This window comes from Bombus bifarius, unplaced genomic scaffold (assembly GCF_011952205.1).
Source record: "Bombus bifarius isolate JDL3187 unplaced genomic scaffold, Bbif_JDL3187 scf7180000007973, whole genome shotgun sequence".
Lineage (NCBI taxonomy): Eukaryota > Metazoa > Arthropoda > Insecta > Hymenoptera > Apidae > Bombus > Bombus bifarius.
This window is the reverse complement of record NW_022884359.1, coordinates 4,002,642-4,024,726: the sequence shown is the minus strand read 5'-3', so window position 1 is coordinate 4,024,726 and position 22,085 is coordinate 4,002,642. Positions and strand designations below refer to the sequence as shown.

Sequence of the window (22,085 nt, the reverse complement as noted above, 5' to 3'; positions counted from 1 at the left end):
AAAGGCCGCTGCATCTTGTTTACGGCGAACTTCCTCTAATTTATACGGAAACTTCGCCGCGCCACTTTTAAAGCGTCGTCCATTATGATTGCCCGGCAACTTTCACGAAGCAGCTACTAATTTATGCGGCCGGCTATACGTGCCGCGTGCTTCCGTTGCGGCGTTTAACGCTAGTATTGCTTCGGATTCAACCACGTACACGTTCCAATCCCGCGGAAAGTTTAATCTACTTGCTCCCGCGATTTGTACACGATGATGCAAATGTAATGGAACACCAAGTTTTCGTGATCGAGGCTAGAGATAGCGGGACGAGAAATATAGTTAGAAAGATTCCATAAACGTTCTACGTGCGAGTATACTGTCCCGCAAAGTTTTGCGGCGGGTTACTTTCGGATCGTTCTATATATTCTCCGTTGGAAGTCAAAGATTGTTTCCAGCGCGAGCAGGCAAAATTTCGTCCCCCGCCATCAAGAAGAAATTCGGCAATCTCCATTCTCTCTTTCCTCCGTAAGCTTCACAGAGAACGTATGCAGATCGTGAGAGCGTGTCAATCCATCTGTCTGCCGTCGCATTACGATTCAACAATCGCAACGGTGAATTTTAATAAAATTCTCTAGTCCCGAGTTAACCTACCTGTTCTCGGTTCGCGCTTCCCTCTGATTTAATAAAACTTTCCGTTTCTTCTTACACCGTTATCCGATCGAATTTTAATCCGTCCACGCTTTGAAATCTCATCGCAGACTCCTCGTATTAGCATTCTACTGTCTACTCGGAACGAAATGAAACTCTGTCAACTATAAACACCGGTCACCGTACCACGGCTAGAAAGTAAAATGAGGATTAAACTTCGAGTAATTCGAACCATATATACGTAGTTCGAATATCTCGTGCCTATTCACGAGTCAGTTCCGAAGCTCGTAGATCGATCAGAGGGCTCCTTCGCTCTGTATACTGAAACACAACACAGCCTGTTTCGAGCCGAGCCAGAAGGTTGCCGGATTCACTGGGATAAACAACGAGGTGGCACCGATTAAAACCATGGGGAATCGATTAAACTGTCCACGGGAGGATAAACGTTCGTCGGAATTGCATCGGCGCGAGGAACGCACACGGTGCGCGCAACTCCAATACCCTGGCGAGACTTAAAACGGGTTAGGCGTGGATGCGCGCACCCGAATCGATATTCAGTCATTCTTTTATACGTATCCGGTCGCCGCTACACGCGTTTCCTCTGCCTCCTTCTATCGATGTTTCTCCTTGGTCGGCGTCCCCTTTCCTCGCTACGCTTCCTCAGAGCAAGAAGAAGCGGCCCTTCCTATCTCCCGAGCGATATTTCTTTTCAAAGTGCTGAGCTGCTCCGGCTCTTTGTACTACGCCATACTTTAACCCGTCCACGGGGATTCTTTATCCTTCCAGCCGTCTCCCAATCCACCCTTTTCTCCATCCTGACTCGGCCATTCCATCTCCATTGCGTCTCCAAGTCGGAACGAACCGGAACACGAAGAAGAAGAACAAGCGACTGTGAAACGAATTCGACCCCTTCGAAGCTCTGTCCTCCGGATGAAGTCGAATTCCGTTTCTAATAAACGCCAACGGCTCTCGTGTCGCCTAGGCACGCTCGTTTCATCCACCTAATCGGCCGGCTCTTGCTCTTCCGCTCGGCCAGATCGATCGACAAGGAAATAGTAAAACGAGAAAAATGTAGAGCGTTGCGTTTCGAACAGAGAAATCCATTTTCCGGCTCGCCAATTTTGTGCCCTTTTTTTTTATATTTTTAGTTTTAACTATTACTATTTTTAACATACGTACGATAGCTCGTTGACGTGTAAAATCTGAAAATATCAGTTTTGATTCTGTCGATCGAGCTCCTGATCATACGCAAAAGTCAATGAACGTGTAAAACTGTACACAATGTGCATAAACTTAATACATCAGCGCACAACTTTTAAAATGACGCTTAAGACTAGAGTCTTTAGATTCCACTCGACAAAAGCTGTAGTGCGTTGTAAAAGAAAGTCACAAGTTCGGTATGACGCAAAACGAAGATCACATCGTAGGATGAAAAGGATTTGCAGGTGATTTGCGTATGGAATATGGAGTAGAACGAAGATACCTATCTGAATGGATTAATTAGTCAAACTACGTAGGAGACCTGTACCGGCCCAGTATATACGTGATCTCTATCCATGTTAATTTCAGGGGATTATCCCTTTTCTTGTAGCATTGTATAATACCATGTAACGAACAGGGAAATGACTTGAATAGAAGTAAGTACCTTGACGAACTGTCTGTTCAAAGACAAAATGGATGAACGAAATGGATCTCTTTTTAATAGTAACGAGAATGAGAATCCTAATAGATAATTTTATTTTTCGTGAAAGATCCTTGTACCATTTCGATTGCGTTCATTATAGGTAAACGCATTAGATCTGGAGCTATCAGTCTGTTATAGACCTCGTATTCCAAGGAATCCGCTAAGTTCATAGCCAATTAGACCACCATCGCTCACGATTACAGGGGAATTTCTGTGTATCGCGAGCGATATCGATCTCCGGGTCTTACCGCAAGGGGATTACCGTGAGTGGAAACCCGAGGGAGTTACATTATTATCCAAAACTCCACTAGTCTTGTGAGAACGAACACAGTTTTCTCGCGCTTGACCTGCGTAACGCTGAACTCCTAGCAGGAAACCATAATTCATTTTTTAACTGCAGCCATTCTATCTCCGTCATATTTACAATATTTCGTGTCAATATTTATAAGAAATAATTGGTATAATTCAATTCGATGCTCTATACGCGAGATTGTTTATTCATTTAGCAATTACTAATAATACACGCTATTTGTATTTCCTCCTATTTGTTCGTCATATATTACCGCGAATCGTTTATTAATCGAAATGAAACGTTTCTTCAAAATAACATCAGTTTGAAACAGGAGGTGGCATCGCCCATCCGTCTGACAGACATCGGTTGTTCGTCACGAATTGAAAAACTGGTAAATATAACAAAAACGTACCGTCAGCTATTCGCGTATGTATTTTCCACCACCCATTCGTGTTTTACGACTCGCTGTTACGTCCCTGTTACAGCGTTCCGTTTTATGCACGCAAGGCCAGGCAATTTCCGTGTGATTTGCCCACGAAAGAAAACGCCCTCAACCGCTTAGTCTCCTTGGCCAAGGCCTCGTAAACTCGAAAAGGCAGCGGAGATAATCGGGAAGATTTGGATCGAGAGATCCCTGGCCGACCGCAAAAATTTTCGATCACTCGGAATATTCTGGACGGTCGCCCCGAATCAATGTACCACATGAAGATATATAGCCCGAATCCATTACGACATCCTTTAAACTTCTGAGGATTTATCACGGCAGCTCGATAGTCGTAGAATCGTTCTCCACTACCATCGAGTAATCGGTATTCGCCGGCAGAAACCTGGCAATCAGCTTGAATCCTCTCGTGCCCGACTGGCGCTGATTTTTCGGACAGAATGCACTCGGCTATAACATGCAGCTGCGTGCAGCGTATATCGGCATTTGATCGATTGCGGTTGTCGCGTCGTTGCCCGCGAATCAATCAGGTTTGCCTTGGTGGTCGCAGTCCTCTAGTTTGCGGAAAGCGGTGGATCATACAGGAACGTGTAAGAATTTATGCATAGGACGTTGTAACGGAAGATCGTGTGTTTTAAAGCAAACTTGTTGGTACATTGTTCCTTTGCAATTACATTTCGTTACAGTGGCGAAATATTAAAATATTTAGCTCAGCTTAAGGACCTAATACTAAATGTTATCATTATGGAAATGTTTGTATAATACCTTATCGAAGTAAAAATGCTACACTTTATGTAAAGTCTATATGAATAAATCGTAAAGCATGATAGAACTAAAGAAGAACGATGAAATATTCCCCTGTGACTGGAAAATCTAATTACACGGCGTCTCCACCAATCGATTTTTTCCCTTTTCGTTTACAATAGTGACGAAAAAAGTATACAAGATCCTCGATTAAACTTTCTTTGAACACACAGAAAATCACCCTCGAAATATCTGATGTTCCGGACAATCGCGCCGTATCATGTTTCTCATCTCAGTCGGAAGGTGGATCGTCAAACGTATCCAGAAAGATGGTCGAAAGAGGGTCCGAAGTAACTCTCGAATCAGGCGAACTTTAAATCGTCGAAGCGGCGATTGTGCTTCCTGTCCTGCTCCCTCTTCCCCTATCCAAGCGGCTACCACCCTTAAGTTACTGCACGTGCGACGAGGAGCAGTAAATTCACGAGAGCTATCGCGACCAAAACTATTCCACGTAAGGAAGCTAGAGAGTAGCGCTTCTGGTTAAGCGAAGGGACTGTTCGATGGAACGCTCGTTTGTTCCAAGATCAGCGATTTCCGGAAACGAGACCGAAAAGAGGTTACATATGTGGGCAATACCCGCGGAATCCGTAGGACCGTCGTTTCCACCCTCGCCTCGACCGTCCGGGAGGACTTTCGTTGATCGACCGCTCCCACTTTCCGCCGGAATATCTAGCATTTGTTTCCGTCCAATTCCCCCATCGCCGTCACTGCCGGAACTCACGCTCCCGGCTTGACGAACGTATTCAATATTCAGCCCTGGAGAATTGTCGCAAGGGCTGTTTGAAGAGGGCTCACTTTTCCGGGACGCGCGCCACGCGCCACGGATCGGCCTGTTTGTCGGGGGAAACGACCACCGAATCTTGAATCGCTCGATGGAAGTTTGCGCAAGTTTTCCTGGTATCCTGCAGGAAACGAAAATAGTTAATTAGAAGGACATTCAACAAGGGTAGGGAATGCTTGAATGGAAATTGAGCAGCAGCGTATGAATTCCATCACTGGCCTAAGAAATTTCGAATAAGCGCGTATATCGTGTTTAGGCTGCCCACAAACAATTCTAATTAATTCCATAAATAAATAAATTGAAATGCCGAAAAAGATGATCGTCTATTAATTTATTTTAGTATTTCGGGTTACGTAAGATATTCTCCCGTAATAAATAAACTTGTGAAATAATATTTAACGAGCCAATTTCAACGAGACATTATAAAATGATACAAAGTACTAGTGTAACAATTAATGTCTAATAAAGTTACCGAAAAATTAGAAACTAGAGGGAATTCTTATTTTTGAATCGGAAAGAGAGGAAGGGCGCGCTAGATTCCGTCCCTGGGCTCTATCGACACTGGGAATATTCAAATCACGTTTGCACTCGTCCTGGTTTCGCTCATCGAGGTATTCCAAGCCAGTGTTGCGTGGCCTGGCAGAAGAAGCACGGAGAACGCGACTCGGTTAATTCGAGAAACGAAATCCCCCCCACGCCTGGGCCATCTCGTTCGACAGCTGTCTGTCGAAATTCAAAAAGATGCTTTGATCGCTGCGATTCAAATACCGCGATATTGATATAAACGCAGCTGATACGCGGAAATTCCTGATTCTATGAGAAATCGGATTGTCCAAGATTAAAATGAACCTGAATCAAATAAAACAGTTGAGGAAAGGACAAGAGGAAGTTAATTAGTTTTATATACACAGACGTGATAATAATCGCTTCGCTCGAATTATAAAAGAGCGACATAGATTTTTTTCGTCTAAGTGCTAAAACAACCGTTTAATATTCCTCGCCGCAACTATCAGTTTACGTTGCTTGATCTTGCCCCCCCCCCCTATATTAGGAAGTAGAAGACAATTTCATGACATGTTTGCATAGAAAGTTTTCAGTAGTCTAATAGGCTGTCCTTGAATTATTAAGAATTTTAAAATCAATGTTCCAATGAGGAAGTTAAAATACTACGATATTTTACATGTTCAGCCTCGCAATAATGATTGGCTGCCTCATTTGCATTAATTGTATAGTTATTAATACTAGCAATGTATATACTTTCCGTGTAACTTTCTATTTTAATGAATTTTCCCCGTAAATGATAAATAATCTGTTTTCAACATCAAGGGAACCTGGTTTAGCCCTATTTATCATAGATTATGATTAAAAGAAAAATGGAAAGAAACTCAGATACATATTTCATGGATTCCTTTGCACGTGGTGCTTAATGGGGCTTTGAAAACTCCTCAAGTGCCCCCACTCTTTATAGGCCGTTCTACCCTTTATCTTGTCTATTAATTCTTTATCTAGAGATATTTTTATCCTCTTATTTTTATGCTTGGCTTTGTATCCGATACTCAGACAAGTCTGTTGATCTTTCGTCCTAGTAATATCCGGAGCACGTGTAAACAGTCGTCGTTAGAAACTTTGAATCGAATTCCAGACCTTACCTTACCTTATGACCTGAGTGATAGCAGCGACTTCAAAGCTTCAAAATTTCACTCGCTCGCAATTATGCCCGAACTCCAAGCTTGTTACGCAGCGTTTGGGAAACCCACAAACAAATGACACGAGCAGTCCTTCTTGATCAAATTCGGACAACCCGACTAAATGACCCAGTAGAAAACTTTGTTCGAAAATAACCCCTCGGGTCGTGTGGATCTTTCGACTATAACTCAAACTAAGATTCGAAATCAAAGGAGTACGATATCACGACGTCGCTAAACCCGAGGATCAGAGAGAAGTGGTACAGCAACATCGTTAATCTCTGTTTGCTCGAGTATCGTTCCAGTGAATCGAGAGATCTCCAAAGGCGTTCTCCTAACTATCATAATCTTGACGGCAATTCAGGTCAAGCAGCAGCCGTTGTCGATTCAAGATCTATTCCAATCGAGCCTACTATTCCATACGAATGACTCGAACCAACGGTTACGAGGATCGTTCGAATACACAGCCGGCTTCGATAGATGGTTCGCGCAGATACGAAAAGTTTCGTTAGAAGAAGCAGTTCGCTATTCCGAGGCAACGACGAAAAACTGTACGACGGAGAAAAGGATCTGTGGCGTTCGAGGAATTCGAAACGATCTCCGTTAGAACGGGGGGATCGCGAGAAAAGCGAAATTGGGAGGTGGTAATCTTAGCCGAGGCGCGGTTCGAATTCACTTAAACCTCGAGTTTCCGAGATTCTTCGGGAGTCACTTGCCGAGAAAGATCTCTCTGGCGAAGTGAAAACGTTTGAAAGGGGATAGGCGGACGCGAGAACGCGGAAATTGGAAGCTTCTTCCCGGGGCCGACTGAACTTAGCCTTTGCCCTTCTACCACCAGGGAACAAGGTAAACCGGTTAAAAGCCGATGCACCGGTGAGCAATATCCGCGAGAAGTCGATCTCTCTGATCGTGAGTAGCTGCTCCCAGGAATCGGACGATCTTTGAAGTTTCGATTCGGCCAGGAAAGCGTGGCGGGTAAGTAGAAAGCCTGGACGAAGCGAGTAAATGAAACAGCCCAGGTCAGGTCAGAATTGATGTGATACTTCTCGAAATTAGATCGGACTGTGAGCTTTCTTTTCAGTTATCGTTCGATTACACCATTAAATTAATTTTCGACAAAAAATAATATCACTCTTTGAAATCGCGTGGTTTTCTCGATAACCTATTGATAGAATAACTTCTTTTGATGCTATATCGGAATATACACCGGCTCGAATGAATCGTCCGAACGAAGTTTCCGTCCTTTTAAGCAGCGTATAAACAGAATTTATCACGGTAGGATGATTGGACAGGTAGCCGATATTCCGTATTGCAAGATTTGTAGGCGGATTGTTGGTCGACGAGGCTTCATGTTTACACAGTTCTATTTGTACAATTTATTTTCTGAAGAATATGAATTGTAATTTAATCCGGTGGCACGAATGCACCAAGCAGCGTACCAGTTATCGTTACTTGAATTAAATACGGCCGCGCGTCTGGCGTTGTCCGATCGATTTGACATGCCAGTTTAACTACCGTTTCCAAGTGTTCGATAAATACGCCGCTGTTTAATTATTAATTACTGATTTTAAATCAAAACCTCTGACTACATTTAAATGCTCTCTGCATAAATGAGAAATGCGTTATAACGTATGCCATAGAACGGTTAACGAATAACGTTTGCAAATCCAAAGGAAATGAGAAAATAATTTCACCGAGTGAAATTTTCAATTTTCTTTATCGCTCCCTCCCTCTTCCTCTTCTTTATCATTCTCTTCGTTCCTTCCGTTTATACACTCTCCATTAAAAAAGTATTTTCTTCCCAACGTTATCTATTCTACAGTCTACGTACATCCGTTGAATTTGAATTTATTCTAACAAAGACATTAACTCTAGCAATATTTGCGGTATTAATTTTACTTGAATACGTATTTAAAAAATAACACGATATCTCAACGATATTCAAAAAAGTAAGTAAAAGAATACAAAATACGATTTCCTCTTGAAGATACACTAATATGTTTAATAAATTCACAGTCATCTTGCATAAGTTCTACGAGAAAGTGCATTTTTGCTTTCTCCCAATAAATTGGATATATAAAATCTAGGAAATGTACATAGGCCTTTGTGATTGATTGTACACGTCCCTCCTTTTCCCTCGACTTTATCCCAAAACACATCTCGTCCGATTCACCACATAAAACCCCACATAACGTTCCCTTAAAGACACTTCATCGAGTCGATCCCCATAAAAAATCTCGAAGGGGATCTCGTTGACAAATGCCTGTCATCGGATACATGAGCTATTACGCGTTGAGTCGAACGCATGAGCGGAAGATCCAACCTCGGCGAACCCTGGTCGGATGATTTTCTATTTACCATCGAACGTTGCACAGTGTAACTCTCGGTTATTTTGGAGGTGGTCGATTAAGGCAGAATATCACTTGGGATTCAGGGAACGTTTTCAATTTAAACATTAATCTTCGTACGATTGGCTGGCGAGTGATGCTCGAGAATCCCCCGAAGCTACCGCCGTTTCTTAAGCGTCTCTCGATCGACTCCGAAGCTTGTCCCTTCCACGTGAATACATCTTTGATCGTCCCACCAATTCCTCCGTTCGTGGCTGAATATCGTGTTGATACTGGCTGATATAACACGCAAGAATAGCGAAGGAAGAATTTTCGAAGGAAATTCTATTTCATGATCCAATTAAGATAATATTCGACATGTTTAATTTGAGCCATTAAGAGCCGAAGTTTGCAATTCTTTTAGTCAATTTCCATTACTAAACTTTATCGAATTTATATTGCACTTCAACTATATTGCGCTAAAAGGAATTTGAACAATTTGACTCGAAGAACTTGAACTATCTTGTATTATTATTACGTCAAAATATTTCTTTCAAATTACAGAAATTCTTTTTGTGGCTCTGATTCCTGTTTGGAGTTTCTGTAATCTATGGAGGCAAGAGAAATACAAGAAGACGGCGTGGTGCAAACCCCTTTCCAAATATTGGAGATACATCAAATGATTTTTTGTGAAGCAGAGTTTTCGAGAGGAACATAAACGACGAGCGACTCGTGGCGGGCATATATTTAAACAGCTGAAAGCGTTTCCAAATTTCTCGCTCGCGCCAGTACCAATTTGAGGCTTTTTCTCAGCATCATGCCGATTCGAAATCCAACGTTTGAAGTTTCGAAACAATTCGGTTCGTTCCGCTTTCACAGTTGTGTGCCTCGTCGGAACCGTTCGAACAATACCGCGCCATAAAACAATACTTTTATCTCATATTTGCTTTGTGCGGTCGCAATCAACGCCGCGAATGAGGTTGAACGACGAGGGAAAAGAAAAAAAACAAGAAAACACGGAGAACGAGATGAGGAAAAGAAAAAATAAAAGAAATATACGGCAACCCAAACGAAGTGGAGTTGAATCGAACGCGACGAAGACGTGTTCGTCGCGTCGTCGTGAAAAACGAGACGGTTTTTATTTAGAATGGTCGAGACAGCGGTACCAAGTTGCCCGTTTGCGAGAACTCTGCTCGGCCGAACGCGTTTTAACTTCCGCTTTTTTACAGATTCATGACCTCCCCGAATGTTTCTGCCGTTTTATCACGGTTGTACGGTAAAACGCGCCGCAGGATCTGAATTCCAGAGGACCAGGCCAGAAAGCATCATTTTTTCCCATAGCCACAGCTCGACGCGAGACCAGCTGTTTTAACAGCTGCTTCAAAATTCTGTTTGCAGCTTCGTTTTGTATTTTCGACTGGACTAAAGGAAGCTAGATTTTCCGATTGTTAAGCTGTGTGCATTTTATTTTATATACAAGGGGGCAAACTTATAATCTCTTTAGTACATAGAATGCTTAGAATCGTAAGAACATTCCAAACCATTATCTCGAGGATTTTGCAACTTGAAATATCGCGTAGTTTATGTACTTAATTATAACTATTTTAACTTATTCTAATTCCGTCTAATCTCTTGTGAGAAGAACGCAATTTACTTCATCTCCTAACAGGCCGCTCCTTTTCTATTCCAATATTCTGCAAGGACTTCTTTCAATACAATCTTTTAATGTATCAATGACAAATTTTCTAAATCGCAGAGATAATTCTAAAATTCTTCTAATCCCTCTCTATAATTCACGATATATTTACTTCGTTAATTTTTATCACTTATTCTATTTATTTATTAAAGCACATCTACATTGATCAGTCCAAGTTAGATCTCTATGTATCAATTGTTGCAATAACATAAGGAAAACTTAGAATTTTTTAAATTCACCAATAAATTGCAATCGGTGAATAGGACGTAGAAGACGAAAAGACGAAAAATTAAACGCTGTTAAGAAAGATCGGTTACAACTAGAGTCCCTTATGTCAGCAGTAAATTACGATCTCACAAGAAAATACACACGCCTGGTCGCACTTTTTGACGGGAATAGCACGAGTTGCTCGTAAAAAATTACATGTTACCCTTCGTGGCAAGTTTTCACCGTTACTAATGCGGCCGATGATGTTGAAACGGGGTCGTCGGAACAGAGAATGCTATAAGAGAACGAGGTTGGCGGTGTGGCCCACTCGTGGCAAGTAAAAACGCGGCCTTTACGCAAGGGAGCGTCGTCACGCGGCTTTTATGGGATTACAAGCGCGACGTAGTAGTACGCCCCACGGTGGAACAAGAACTTCTCTCCGACAAAGTAATACTCCAAGGCAGGCAGGAATTCGCGATGTTATTACCGGTACCGGAAATGGAAGTAACGTGTCCGTGCTAATAGGCGTCCGCTGACATGAACGATCACCCACGACTCGCCTGTCTTCCATCAGATGTTCCAAGTACACGACGAGTTATGATCCGGTTCGTACCAGTGCATCGATCATCGTTTTCCTGCAGCTCGCTTTGATCAGAGCAGAAATTCAGTCTAGGTCCTGCATGAAACTTACAAGAACCTAAAAGGATGACAAAATTTGTATACCGGTTCTTGAAATTGAATATCGAGAACAATGTAATAGGAAAAGGGAAGCGCCGAACAAGTTTCCCAGATCTTCGCTATAATTTACCAACTAATGATTGGTGAATTTATAAGCTACATTTTTTCTCCTTTAAATGATCAAAGTCTTTTCTGAGTTTCTGATTTGCGGGGTAAAGTCTTCTGAAGTATACATGTATTATCCCTTATCTAAGCGAAAAGTTTACTGTCGAACCATCAGTGACCAACACTGCACTTAACGCGTGAAGATTTTCCTTCCCAGTGAGTTCTAATTGAAAGTTCGAAACAATTTGAACCCGCATAAACTTACAAATTGACAAGTTTAGCTTATAAACCACCGATAAGTTTGGAGTTTAAGGAGGCAATAAGTTAAATGCTGATGCGGTATCTGACAAGTTTACATCTTAAAGTGCCGTCCAGTTAGTTTACTTAGCTATCAGTTCGTAGTAAATTTAAATCGCATTTAAATTACTTCAAGTGATTAAGAACTTTCGTTTCTCTTCGATCTGGACCCTGTTTCCATCAAGTTTGCCTGCCGCGCCGCATTAGGAAATTCGTGAAACAGAGTTTCTCTGGTCTTTTTGCAGAGTCAGGAAACTGAATGTTCGTTATAACGCAAGAAGCATAATTTCCGGGCAATATAGAGGCAAGTGCCGGTGCGGGATCTCTTTTTCACGATATGCACGCCGAGTTTTCGACACGGTGCTAACCCCTAACCACTCAGCGCGTTAAATGGCCTACCCGTGTTCCGCCGAGGTTCGTGCGGTCGAAACACAAAAAGCGCGGGAAACCATTCGCAGTTGCAGCTGCATAAAAACGGGAACCGCTTATTTCGCGGTTTGGGAAGCGGTCTGTATTTTGTAATTTCCTTCGTTGCAATTCCACTACGAAATAACGGTAACAGTAACGAGAACACGAATACGTTCCTTGCACTTCTAATTGTAAACGGCGGTCCTTTATTGATATTAATGATAAAAGTACGTGTTACATGTATACTGTATTCAATTATACAGATTACCTAAAAAAACAATTACAAATGAGATATTGCGTTAATCTTAAATAGATTAAACCAGTAAACAGAATAATTCGCGGTTTATTATACGATCCATCCATTTTCCATTTCTTTTCCATATTCCAGAAGATTTCCCGACATCTTCAGGTACATGATTGCACCTGTCATCCGCTTACAGGTCCCAGACATGATCCATGCACCAGATGCGACGGAATGAGCCTCGGATCCGCGGTCTACGCAGTTGGCATACATAATTCCACGATTGTTATTACAGGAAATCGCTGTATTCAGAATGTGTCTCGCACGGAAACCCGCGTATCCCGACTGCGTGGCACGCCGGAAGATTGCTATTTATGTGATACATTAACGGCGTACAAGCGATCTATAACGGGCAAATCGGGCAACGAAAGACAGAAATTATTTAATCGAGAGAGGCCCACATAGGAACAAACTTTGCTTAGCACAATGATCGATGAGAAAGTGACGGATGGTGAATGATGATGGAAAAGTATCAAGAATTAAGAGCGACCGAATCGAGAGTGGAACTTTTGTAACAACATAGTAATTAAGAAATATTAATTACATTTATACTGTTATGTTATTATTATTGCTATATAATTATACTTATACAGTTATATTAATTACCTCGTCTATATTCGTATTTCGTTCATACGAACAAGATAAAGAGGATAGAAGGTAGATACACCATTTTTCACGATTGAGCTAGAGCTTCTAAACCATCTATTAATGGCACTTTTTTAATAATTTTGAAAGTTTCGGGGAATTCCCAATTGATATCAGAAAATCTAAACGATTCCATCGTTAATTGAATAATGTTTCTACCCTGGAATCATTGAATTCTGAGAATTGTCCAACATGTTCGAATTATAATATTTGTACAACTGTATGTACGATCGTTCATCGTTATAGTAAGCTACGTTACTTGTTTATAATACATAGTAGTTTATTATTGTATTAAATCTTTCAAGTAAATGTTAATCCTGCAGTAAATACGTGTAGAAAGGAAGAGAACTGAGAACAACACGATAAATGAATCGTGTGTTTCCGCTATATGAAAGCCGGACGCCACACAGACGGGAACTCATTAGAAATCATCGACAACATCGCTGCGGGTGACTATTTAAATGATTCTCTTGATAGAACGTTTCCTTGCAAAATTATTAACAACGGATCGAGCCCAGCGGAAACGCGTGTTAAGATACCGCAGCTATATTCATTCTCTCTCTCTCTCTCTCTCTCTCTTTCTCTTTCTCTGTTCCCTTCCATCCCCTCTCGATTCTGACAATCCACCCTACATTAGCTAATTAGCGTTTAATTAGTAGAGGCAGCAACACGACGCGCTGGATAAAAATCATTAGCCTGCTCCGCTATAATTATCCGCTTTTTGATTCACCTTTATCCTGTCGTCTGACAGGCACCCTGTTTCGCTTTATAAATCTTTTTTTTTTTCTACCTATATTTTGCGAAACTTTTGTATCTTCTGCGTGGTTGAAGCTGGAGATTTCTTCCTCGAAAAAGCTCGCAAATTATCAAGAAACGACGAGTACGGGGATTCGTTGTTAGCATCGTTTTAACGCCAAGTAAATAACAAGAAAGACGTGCGTACGGTTCGCCGATCCACTAGCGAAGATGTGCAATTTCCGAAAATGTCAACGAGAGTAGATAAGGAGTGACGTTATCATTAAGCTAACAAGAAGATTATTAAATCGCAGCCGCGTTGCGCAGGAGACATTCAGGCTCGTAATAATTAAAAGACAGAACACGAAGACATCGTAATGGTAGTTCCTCTTCTCGACTCTTCTTAATATTTTCCAGTCTGATGACGATGTCGAAGACAGATAAGAACGGAGAGGAAAAAAAAATATCGTGAAAGAGGCAGAGACGGTACTTTTATTATCGGACTGGTTCATTATCGTTCGGAACGTTGCATCGATCGCGATAATTGACGATATACAGGCTACTCCAAAGGTCCTCGCTTCTAAAGAAATTTTCTCTTTTTCGCAGATATTCTTTAGGACTTTAGAATACCTTCTTCCAATCACAATCAACCCGAGGCCTATTTTAAACTCTTTTTAAAGCTATTTTAATCACAACACCGAAACCATGAAAAAGTAAATTGAATGAGAGCAACCTGAACAATTTTCTCTGCATTGTATCGTTTCAGGAAGATCGTCCACCAGCGGAGAAGCTCACAGCGACGCGATGTCGAGATCTCGAGAGCGACGAAGAAGACTTTCCAACGTCCCAACGCGAGGCGTCCTCAGGCTGATTCTCCAGCTTCTACTGATCCAGAATTTTACGTCAACGGGAACTACCGGCCAGATAGCTGAGTGCCCGCCTCCTGAAACAATTCCTGGTTGTCCCTGTTACAATTTCGAGGATGGGCTTTTCCTGGAATGCGCCGGAGCCACCGAGGAGACCCTGAGGAGCACTCTCTTAAGCGTTCTGAGCGCGTCCGGTGAGTACACTGGCTGAGAACCTAATGCAAACGCCATGAACTGTCGTCACGAGGCTCTATACCGAAGAACATGGAAAAGGGTAATACAAGTTCCGTCGGAGAAACTTTTTTGATATTGTCCGCCTCGCAGTTCAATTTTCATTTGTTAACAAAACGGGCTGCATCGAAACACGTCGCCAACACGCTGCGAGAGATTGTTATTATAATCAAGATAACAATGTAACCAATTTGTCGGGGGCGGGCGCGAGCCCTGTATAGCGGATCAATTAGGGTTTAATGGGCCACTACGCCGCGGCGACAGCGCGTAAACGTTTCGAGTTCTTGACGAGGTCACGTACCGGCTGATTCAATAACGATGCTATCGAGGCAACAAATGTTTCTTTCTTAGAATCGTAATGTTTACATTTTTTTAGCTCCATTAACCGGTTAGCTGTTGCGACCTCTTTGAAAAGTGTGTATCTAAAATATGTCGCAAAAAAGTAAACGATGACGAGTATACTCGTCACACACACATAGAATTAAGTTGCAATGGAATGAATGTTTTCATATGAATGTGTCATAACACAAAATATTGCCACCTCTTCATTGACGAGTATAGTCCTCAAAAACAGCTAACTGGTTAATACGTCGAGCACCTGCTATAAATTCACCGTGTTTCCTGAGGGATAGAAATTTGCAATCGCCGCGGGTCATCGAACGATAATGACGTAAATGGTTCATAATAATTCTGTTTTGTTCTCAACACAGCCGATATTATTTTACAAACTACTACTAAACTGCAAAATTGAAACCATTAACTAATGCGGGTCATAACAATGGAAAATATGATGCAGAAGCAATTAAATTGTTTCTTGTGCCGTGATTAAATCAGCTAGTAACTTTTGTCGTACATATACGTATAGTTCATTAAGCAGAGACGAATCAGGCTATTAAAATGTCAAAATTTCAAGAAATTTTAATTATTAAATTACCATGTTATCTGCATAGTAAAACAATTTAATAATCAGAAAAAGTTTCTAAAAAGAAGCAATTAGGCAAACGCTCAGCCAGTTAAATTGCTGCTATTGAATCACGCTGTAAAGTCAGTCAGTGCCCCGATTCTAATGCGCCAGTATCTTGTTTCGAAGTAAAATATTATCGTACGATCGCACGTAGCGAAAAGGTAACATAATAACAGCGTAGTAAGAACAACATCTTCAAACGACGTCATTATCCTTTACTCTCTCTATAAACTGCGAACGAACATTCGGCCGACCAATGCTGTCAAATCTAAATTCCGCGTTATCGCGACTTAATGAAATTAATGGCGGTGCCTTTTACGACCGTTTCCAGGAACAGGCACGATGGTACAGTCGTTGAGCGTTTACGAGTTGGACAAAACCGTAGAGGAACTGAAGGACGGCTGCTTCCCGCCTGGTTCTCAGATCAGGCATCTACAAATATCGCATTCGTCCCTTCGAGAAATCAGCGAGGGTGCATTTACAAATCTAAAAGACAGTTTAGAATCCTTGGCTCTACTTTCAAGCCGTTTGCTCCACGTGCCGCAGAAATCATTGGCTGACCTTCGTAAACTAGCAGCCTTGGATCTTGAAGGCAATTTGATACAAGACCTGTCATCCTATTGCTTTTACGGATTAAAACTAATGAAGCTGACTCTAAAGGGCAATCAAATATCGAAAATCTCGGAATACGCGTTTGCAGGGCTAGAAGACAGTCTCAGTGATCTGGATCTAACGGAAAACAAGCTAAAGCTGTTTCCCATGGCGCCATTAAGAAGGTTAGAGAGCCTCGCCTCTCTGAGACTCGCTTGGAACGAAATATCCGAGCTACCAGACGACGGCTATAGTCTATTAAGCGCTCTGTTGATCCTAGACTTAAGTAGCAACAACTTCGAGAAACTGTCCGAGGATTGCCTGCGATCGTGTCCAATTTTACACACTCTATCCTTCTATTACAATTCCATAGAAACTATCCACAAAGACGCATTTATTTCGCTCAAGGAACTCGAATCGATTGACCTGAGCTATAATAAGATTGTGTTTCTCGACGTGGCGACGTTCAAGGGGAACGAAAGATTACGCAACATCGAGCTGAGCAATAATCACATCCACTACATCGGCGGAGTGTTCGCCAGGTTGCCCGAATTACGTGAGCTTTACCTAGCGGAGAATAATATTCTAGAAATCCCCGGTGACGCGTTTATCGGCAGCGTGAGCTTAGCGGTTGTCTACCTTCAGCAGAACGCCATCAGAAGAATCGATGGCAGGGGTCTTACCAGTCTGACCCAATTGGCCCAATTGCATCTGAGCAACAACTACATCGAAAAGGTGCCGCTGGAATTCCTCGAACACTGCGAGAACCTTTCCTCGCTGTCTCTCGACGGTAACAAGATCCATGAGCTTCAACCGGGCACTTTCTTAAAATTACATCAACTGAGGGAGTTGCGGTTGCAGGACAATAACATCACCGAGGTGAAACGGGGTGTTTTTTCGCCCCTTCCATCGTTACTCGAGCTCCATTTACAGAACAACGCAATCACCGACATGGAAACAGGCGCGTTGAGGACCTTGCACAGTCTTCAACACGTCAATCTGCAAGGTAATCAGCTCACCGTACTGGGAGACGTGTTCCAGTTATCCGCTTCGGAATCCACGTCCGGCGGAAGTTCACTGGTCTCCATTCAATTGGATAGTAACGGTCTGGCCGTGTTGCACAACGACTCTTTGCGTGGCCAAGCATCGGTTAGGATCATGTGGCTCGGTCATAACAAATTGACACACCTGCAGGCGCCGCTGTTCAGGGATTTGCTGCTGGTCGAGAGACTCTACTTGACCAATAACTCGATATCCAGGATAGAGGACGGTGCCTTTCAGCCCATGCAAGCTTTAAAATTCCTTGAACTGAGCATGAACAAACTCAGTCATATTACAGCACGAACGTTCTCCGAATTGCATGAACTGGAAGAATTGTATCTTCAGGACAACGGTCTTAGGCGATTGGATCCGTACGCTCTGACAGCTTTGAAGAAGTTAAAAGTCCTAGATCTGGCCAACAATCATCTAACTGTCCTTCACGACGCCATCTTTCAAGAAGATTTACCGATCAGAACGTTGAATTTGAAGAACTGTTCTATTATAAGTATAGAGAGCGGAGCTTTCAGAGGACTTAATAACTTATCCGATTTAAATCTCGACGACAATCACCTTACGGCTCCTGCCTTGTTTAACCTGCACATCTCAGGCCTTCGAACTCTAGCCGCATCTGGGAATAACTTCAGCCAAATCTCAGAACACAGCTTGAACGGTCTGCCATCTCTACAGGAATTGTATGTCGATAGAGCAGAGATCTCTCAGTTACCGGAGATCATCTTCGTATTAAATCGAAACCTGGCCCGGTTACACTTAAACAAAAACAACCTACGGAATCTACCTCCGGGTATCTTCGACAGACTTGTGTCTCTCAGAGAGATTAAATTGGATCACAATCGGTTCCAGGACATTCCATATTCGGCCTTGGCCAATGCCTTGAACCTCGAGATCCTCACGCTATCCAATAACGAGATCGTGAACGTGGACGTGGCCAGTTTCGCCAGCCTCAAACACCTGAGGGAATTGGACCTCAGCCACAATCGAATCGAGACAATGTCCGGCTTTGCCACGGCCAACCTATCCTGTCTCACCTCCGTAGACCTCAGTCATAACCATCTAAATGCTCTTCCTGCAAATTTCTTTGCTCATTCTTCGACACTTCGCAAGGTGGATCTTTCTGAGAATAAATTCAGACAAATTCCAGCTGTAGCGTTATCCGGCCAGAATCTTCCTATGCTAACTTGGTTAAATTTGACTAGGAATCCCTTGAATAGGATTCATGTTCTCCCTTCGGAAGCTAAATACCCATTTCTTCAAGAAGTGCACATATCAGGCACGAATCTCAGCATAGTAACGTCGCAAGATTTCGAGGCGTTCCCTGCTCTATTGCATTTGTATTTGAGCCAGAATTGCATATCGAGGGTGTCACCAGGGGCATTTAGAAGTTTGCCTAACCTCTTAACCCTGCATCTGGGAACCAACAACTTGGACATTTTGCCGAAAGAGAGGCTACAAGGGATGGAGCATCTAAGGATCCTGAATCTGACCCACAATCTACTGAAAGAGCTGGACGAATTCCCGGAGGACTTGAAGTCCTTGCAGATATTGGACCTCTCGTACAATCAGATCAGTATTGTGGGCAAGGTGACATTCAAGAATTTGGTCAGCCTGGTGGAGCTGCATCTTTATGGTAATTGGATCAACGCCATCTCCAGCGAGGCGTTCAGACCGCTCAAGAAGCTACGATTGCTGGATCTCAGTAGAAATTACTTGGAAAACCTACCGTTGAATGCGTTCAGGCCTCTCGAGACGCAGATTCGGAGTCTACGCGCCGAAGGTAATGTAATGATCGGAGATGGTTCGTTTCAGATTATTTCATCCAATAGTTTGAATTACATTTCGAGCTAACGTCTATACATGGGTTAAAAAATTGTACAAAAATTGTGCTTAAGAAAACAAGAGAAAAATGTAAAGAAAAAGAATCCGAGAAAGAATTAACGCAGTATCAATATTTCATTTACTCGCATAACTTCTGTTGAACGAGCGACCAGCTAAACGCAGAGAGAATAATTCTATACGCTATCGATCCAAATAGAGTTACTAGTGTTAGAAATCCAATCATATCGCTGGTCACGTACAATCGCCTCGAATCGATACTCAACATCTGAACAATCAAACACACTCTACCATTCTCTCTCATCCTCTCTTCTCAAGTCTGCAAACTGGTCCCTTACGGTATAATGTCTGTCGTCTACCTTCCCTAATCCTGCTCTGTTTCGACTATCAAAGATTTTCAAATTTAATCGGCACACAGTTGTGCAACACAGTTCTGTTCACGTGCTGTCTTCAATCAATGCTTTCATAGTTCTCCGTCAAACTTGCTCTGTTATGATCGTGTTCAAGTCTCTATCATGTGATTCCTATACTATAAATTCTATATTCACAAAGCAAACTTTCTTTATATTTACAAAATTTCAAAAACACGAAAATAATCATCTATGAATGGAATAAAACATAAAAGTACAACACAGACAATTTGCTTTAACATACAATTGCTCACTAAAGTATCCAGTCCAGATATTCAATGTATTTCATCTAAAGTTATCAAACTGAAAGAAATAGATTTTTGCCCTATTCTATGGTGTTATTGTATTTCTTTTATCAACTGCAATTCTTAACATTCAAGTTTCGCATCGCTTCCCGCAGAGAATCCTCTGGTCTGCGGCTGCGAGTCTCAAGAGCTTTGGGAATGGTTGAGGGACCACCAGAAGCTGGTTAGTGGAGTAGGAGGCGGTCGCGGTCGCGGAAGAAACGGTGTCGGGGTCGGCGATGTAGAGGACGGTCTCCTCAAGTGCCAACAGCCGCCGGAATTGCAAGGTCTGGTTTTCCTGGATCTCGACCCCCACGAGTTCTGCTCCGCTCCGTTGATTCTCAAGCTCGCGATTCAGGACATCCAACCGTTCTCCGTCCTCGTGTCCTGGCAAAGCAGAAACCACTCCGGCCTTCATGGCTACCAAGTGGCCTACCACGCGCTGGACAACGTCGATGAGGTACGTTTTCTCCTTGTGCATTGTTCTATTGTGAATGCCCCATAAATTGCCAGGTAACCTTACATCTTTATTCTCCGCTTGCATGAAAGTCTCGATAAATCATGCAGAGATATTTGAATTCCTCCTTACTATACACATTTCGACACCGTATAATTTCTAAATCTTTTTGAGGTCTGTACGTTGTGCTTTACTCTGATATAGTCCTTGTATCTGCTGTATTCGAGTTTCACTTACTAATATGGAATCTATCAGGAAGACATTCACATCGACTAGTATCGAATCACTATTTCTTGCACCATGTGTAATGTATTCTTGATTTAAAAAATCCACTTGCGATCCTTCTATCCGACTCATCTTTGTATCTAAATGTTCCTAAATCGTAAACGATGACAAATATTAGTGTATCAGTCACAAATATCCCTTGTGAGTAGTCCGAGTCTTTATTTCAAAATAAATTACTAAATTTCCTCATTCGATACAACTTCTAGGTGCGAGGCAAGCTGTTAGATCCTAAAGCACGTTCGGTGAGGCTGACGAAGTTAGCCTCGGACACCCGGTACCTGATCTGCGTGCTGGGACTGGGCAGCTGGGGCACGTCAATCCCAGAGGACATTGGCTCTTGGCAATGGAACGCTTCTCACGACGACGTGATCGAGGGCTCGGCCCGTCCCGCGATGGTGAACTCGCTCACCAGTCAGTGCACGGAGGTTAGAACCCTAGACGCGCCTGATTCGATCGTCGGCGACGGAACAATGAGCGACCGAGGAAGTCTGGCGAACATATTGACCAGAAGACTGGGTCTGATAGTTGGCAGTTGTATGGGCTTCGTGGTGTTCATCGTGTTGATCTCCGTGTTAGGTTACATGAAGATGAAGAAGCAGAGGTCCACCGAGAAGAGAGACCAGCCACTTTCGTCCAATCCGCAAGCGTACATGTCCTACAGGCATTTCTCGTTGCAAAGCGGAGACAGAGCGGACAACGCGTGTCCCAGTTTCATCAGCAATATCGGCACCACTCCGTTGAACTCGTAGCACAAGCCAAAGGAGTCTCGAAAAGAGGCTGAGCACCGTGGAATCGAAATGAAGAACTCACCCAGCTGTGTAGGTATCTTTGGCTAGTCAGGATCATGGAAACGACGACTAAGTCCTGTGAAAAAGAAGCGTCGAAGAACGAGTCAACATGGCGCTAATTTTTAGTCCCGTTTGCGGGCACGACTCGGATATAGGTTGCTCAGTTTTAGAAAGAATCCGTTAAATACTAGATCGAGCGGGGCGTCAATGATCGATGCAGGCAATTCAATTAAGGAAAGTGCCAAAACTGACGCGCATAGGTTTTAACAAAGAGTCTCGATTGGTCGCTGATTTCCGCGGATCGTCGTGATGTGTCTGTTAATCCGCGTGCGTGAATGGATCTGACAATGAGAAACGAGACCGTGAACACGTGCCAAAAAGATATTCGAAGCGGGTCGAAAAGAGATACAATTCTTTTCAAAGGACTTGCGAATGTATTGCTCAGTAACGAGAAACAAAAAAGACAACAAGCGGAACAAAAGAAACAAAAGCGGACAAAAGGAAACAAATTACCGATCCTTCTCGACCATTCGTATGAACCGAACAACGATGTAAACGACCCCTTTTGAAACATTCGAATCTCTCCTAGGAAGACTGATT

The 22,085-nt window shown here is 42.7% G+C and overlaps 1 protein-coding gene across 2 annotated transcripts in view; it reads left to right on the top strand.

Annotated features, from left to right (window-relative positions):
* LOC117216049 (chaoptin-like) overlaps positions 1-21,875 on the top strand; it is an 87,627-nt gene extending 65,752 nt beyond the window's left edge. For both annotated transcript variants that reach the window (XM_033462580.1, XM_033462582.1), the window contains exons 3-6: positions 14,484-14,777; positions 16,110-19,202; positions 20,072-20,415; positions 20,904-21,875. In XM_033462580.1, coding sequence (XP_033318471.1) covers positions 14,484-14,777; positions 16,110-19,202; positions 20,072-20,415; positions 20,904-21,446 — 4,274 coding nt within the window. In that variant the 3' untranslated portion in view covers positions 21,447-21,875. The remainder of the gene's footprint in view (positions 1-14,483; positions 14,778-16,109; positions 19,203-20,071; positions 20,416-20,903) is intronic.
* Positions 21,876-22,085: the final 210 nt, after the last annotated feature.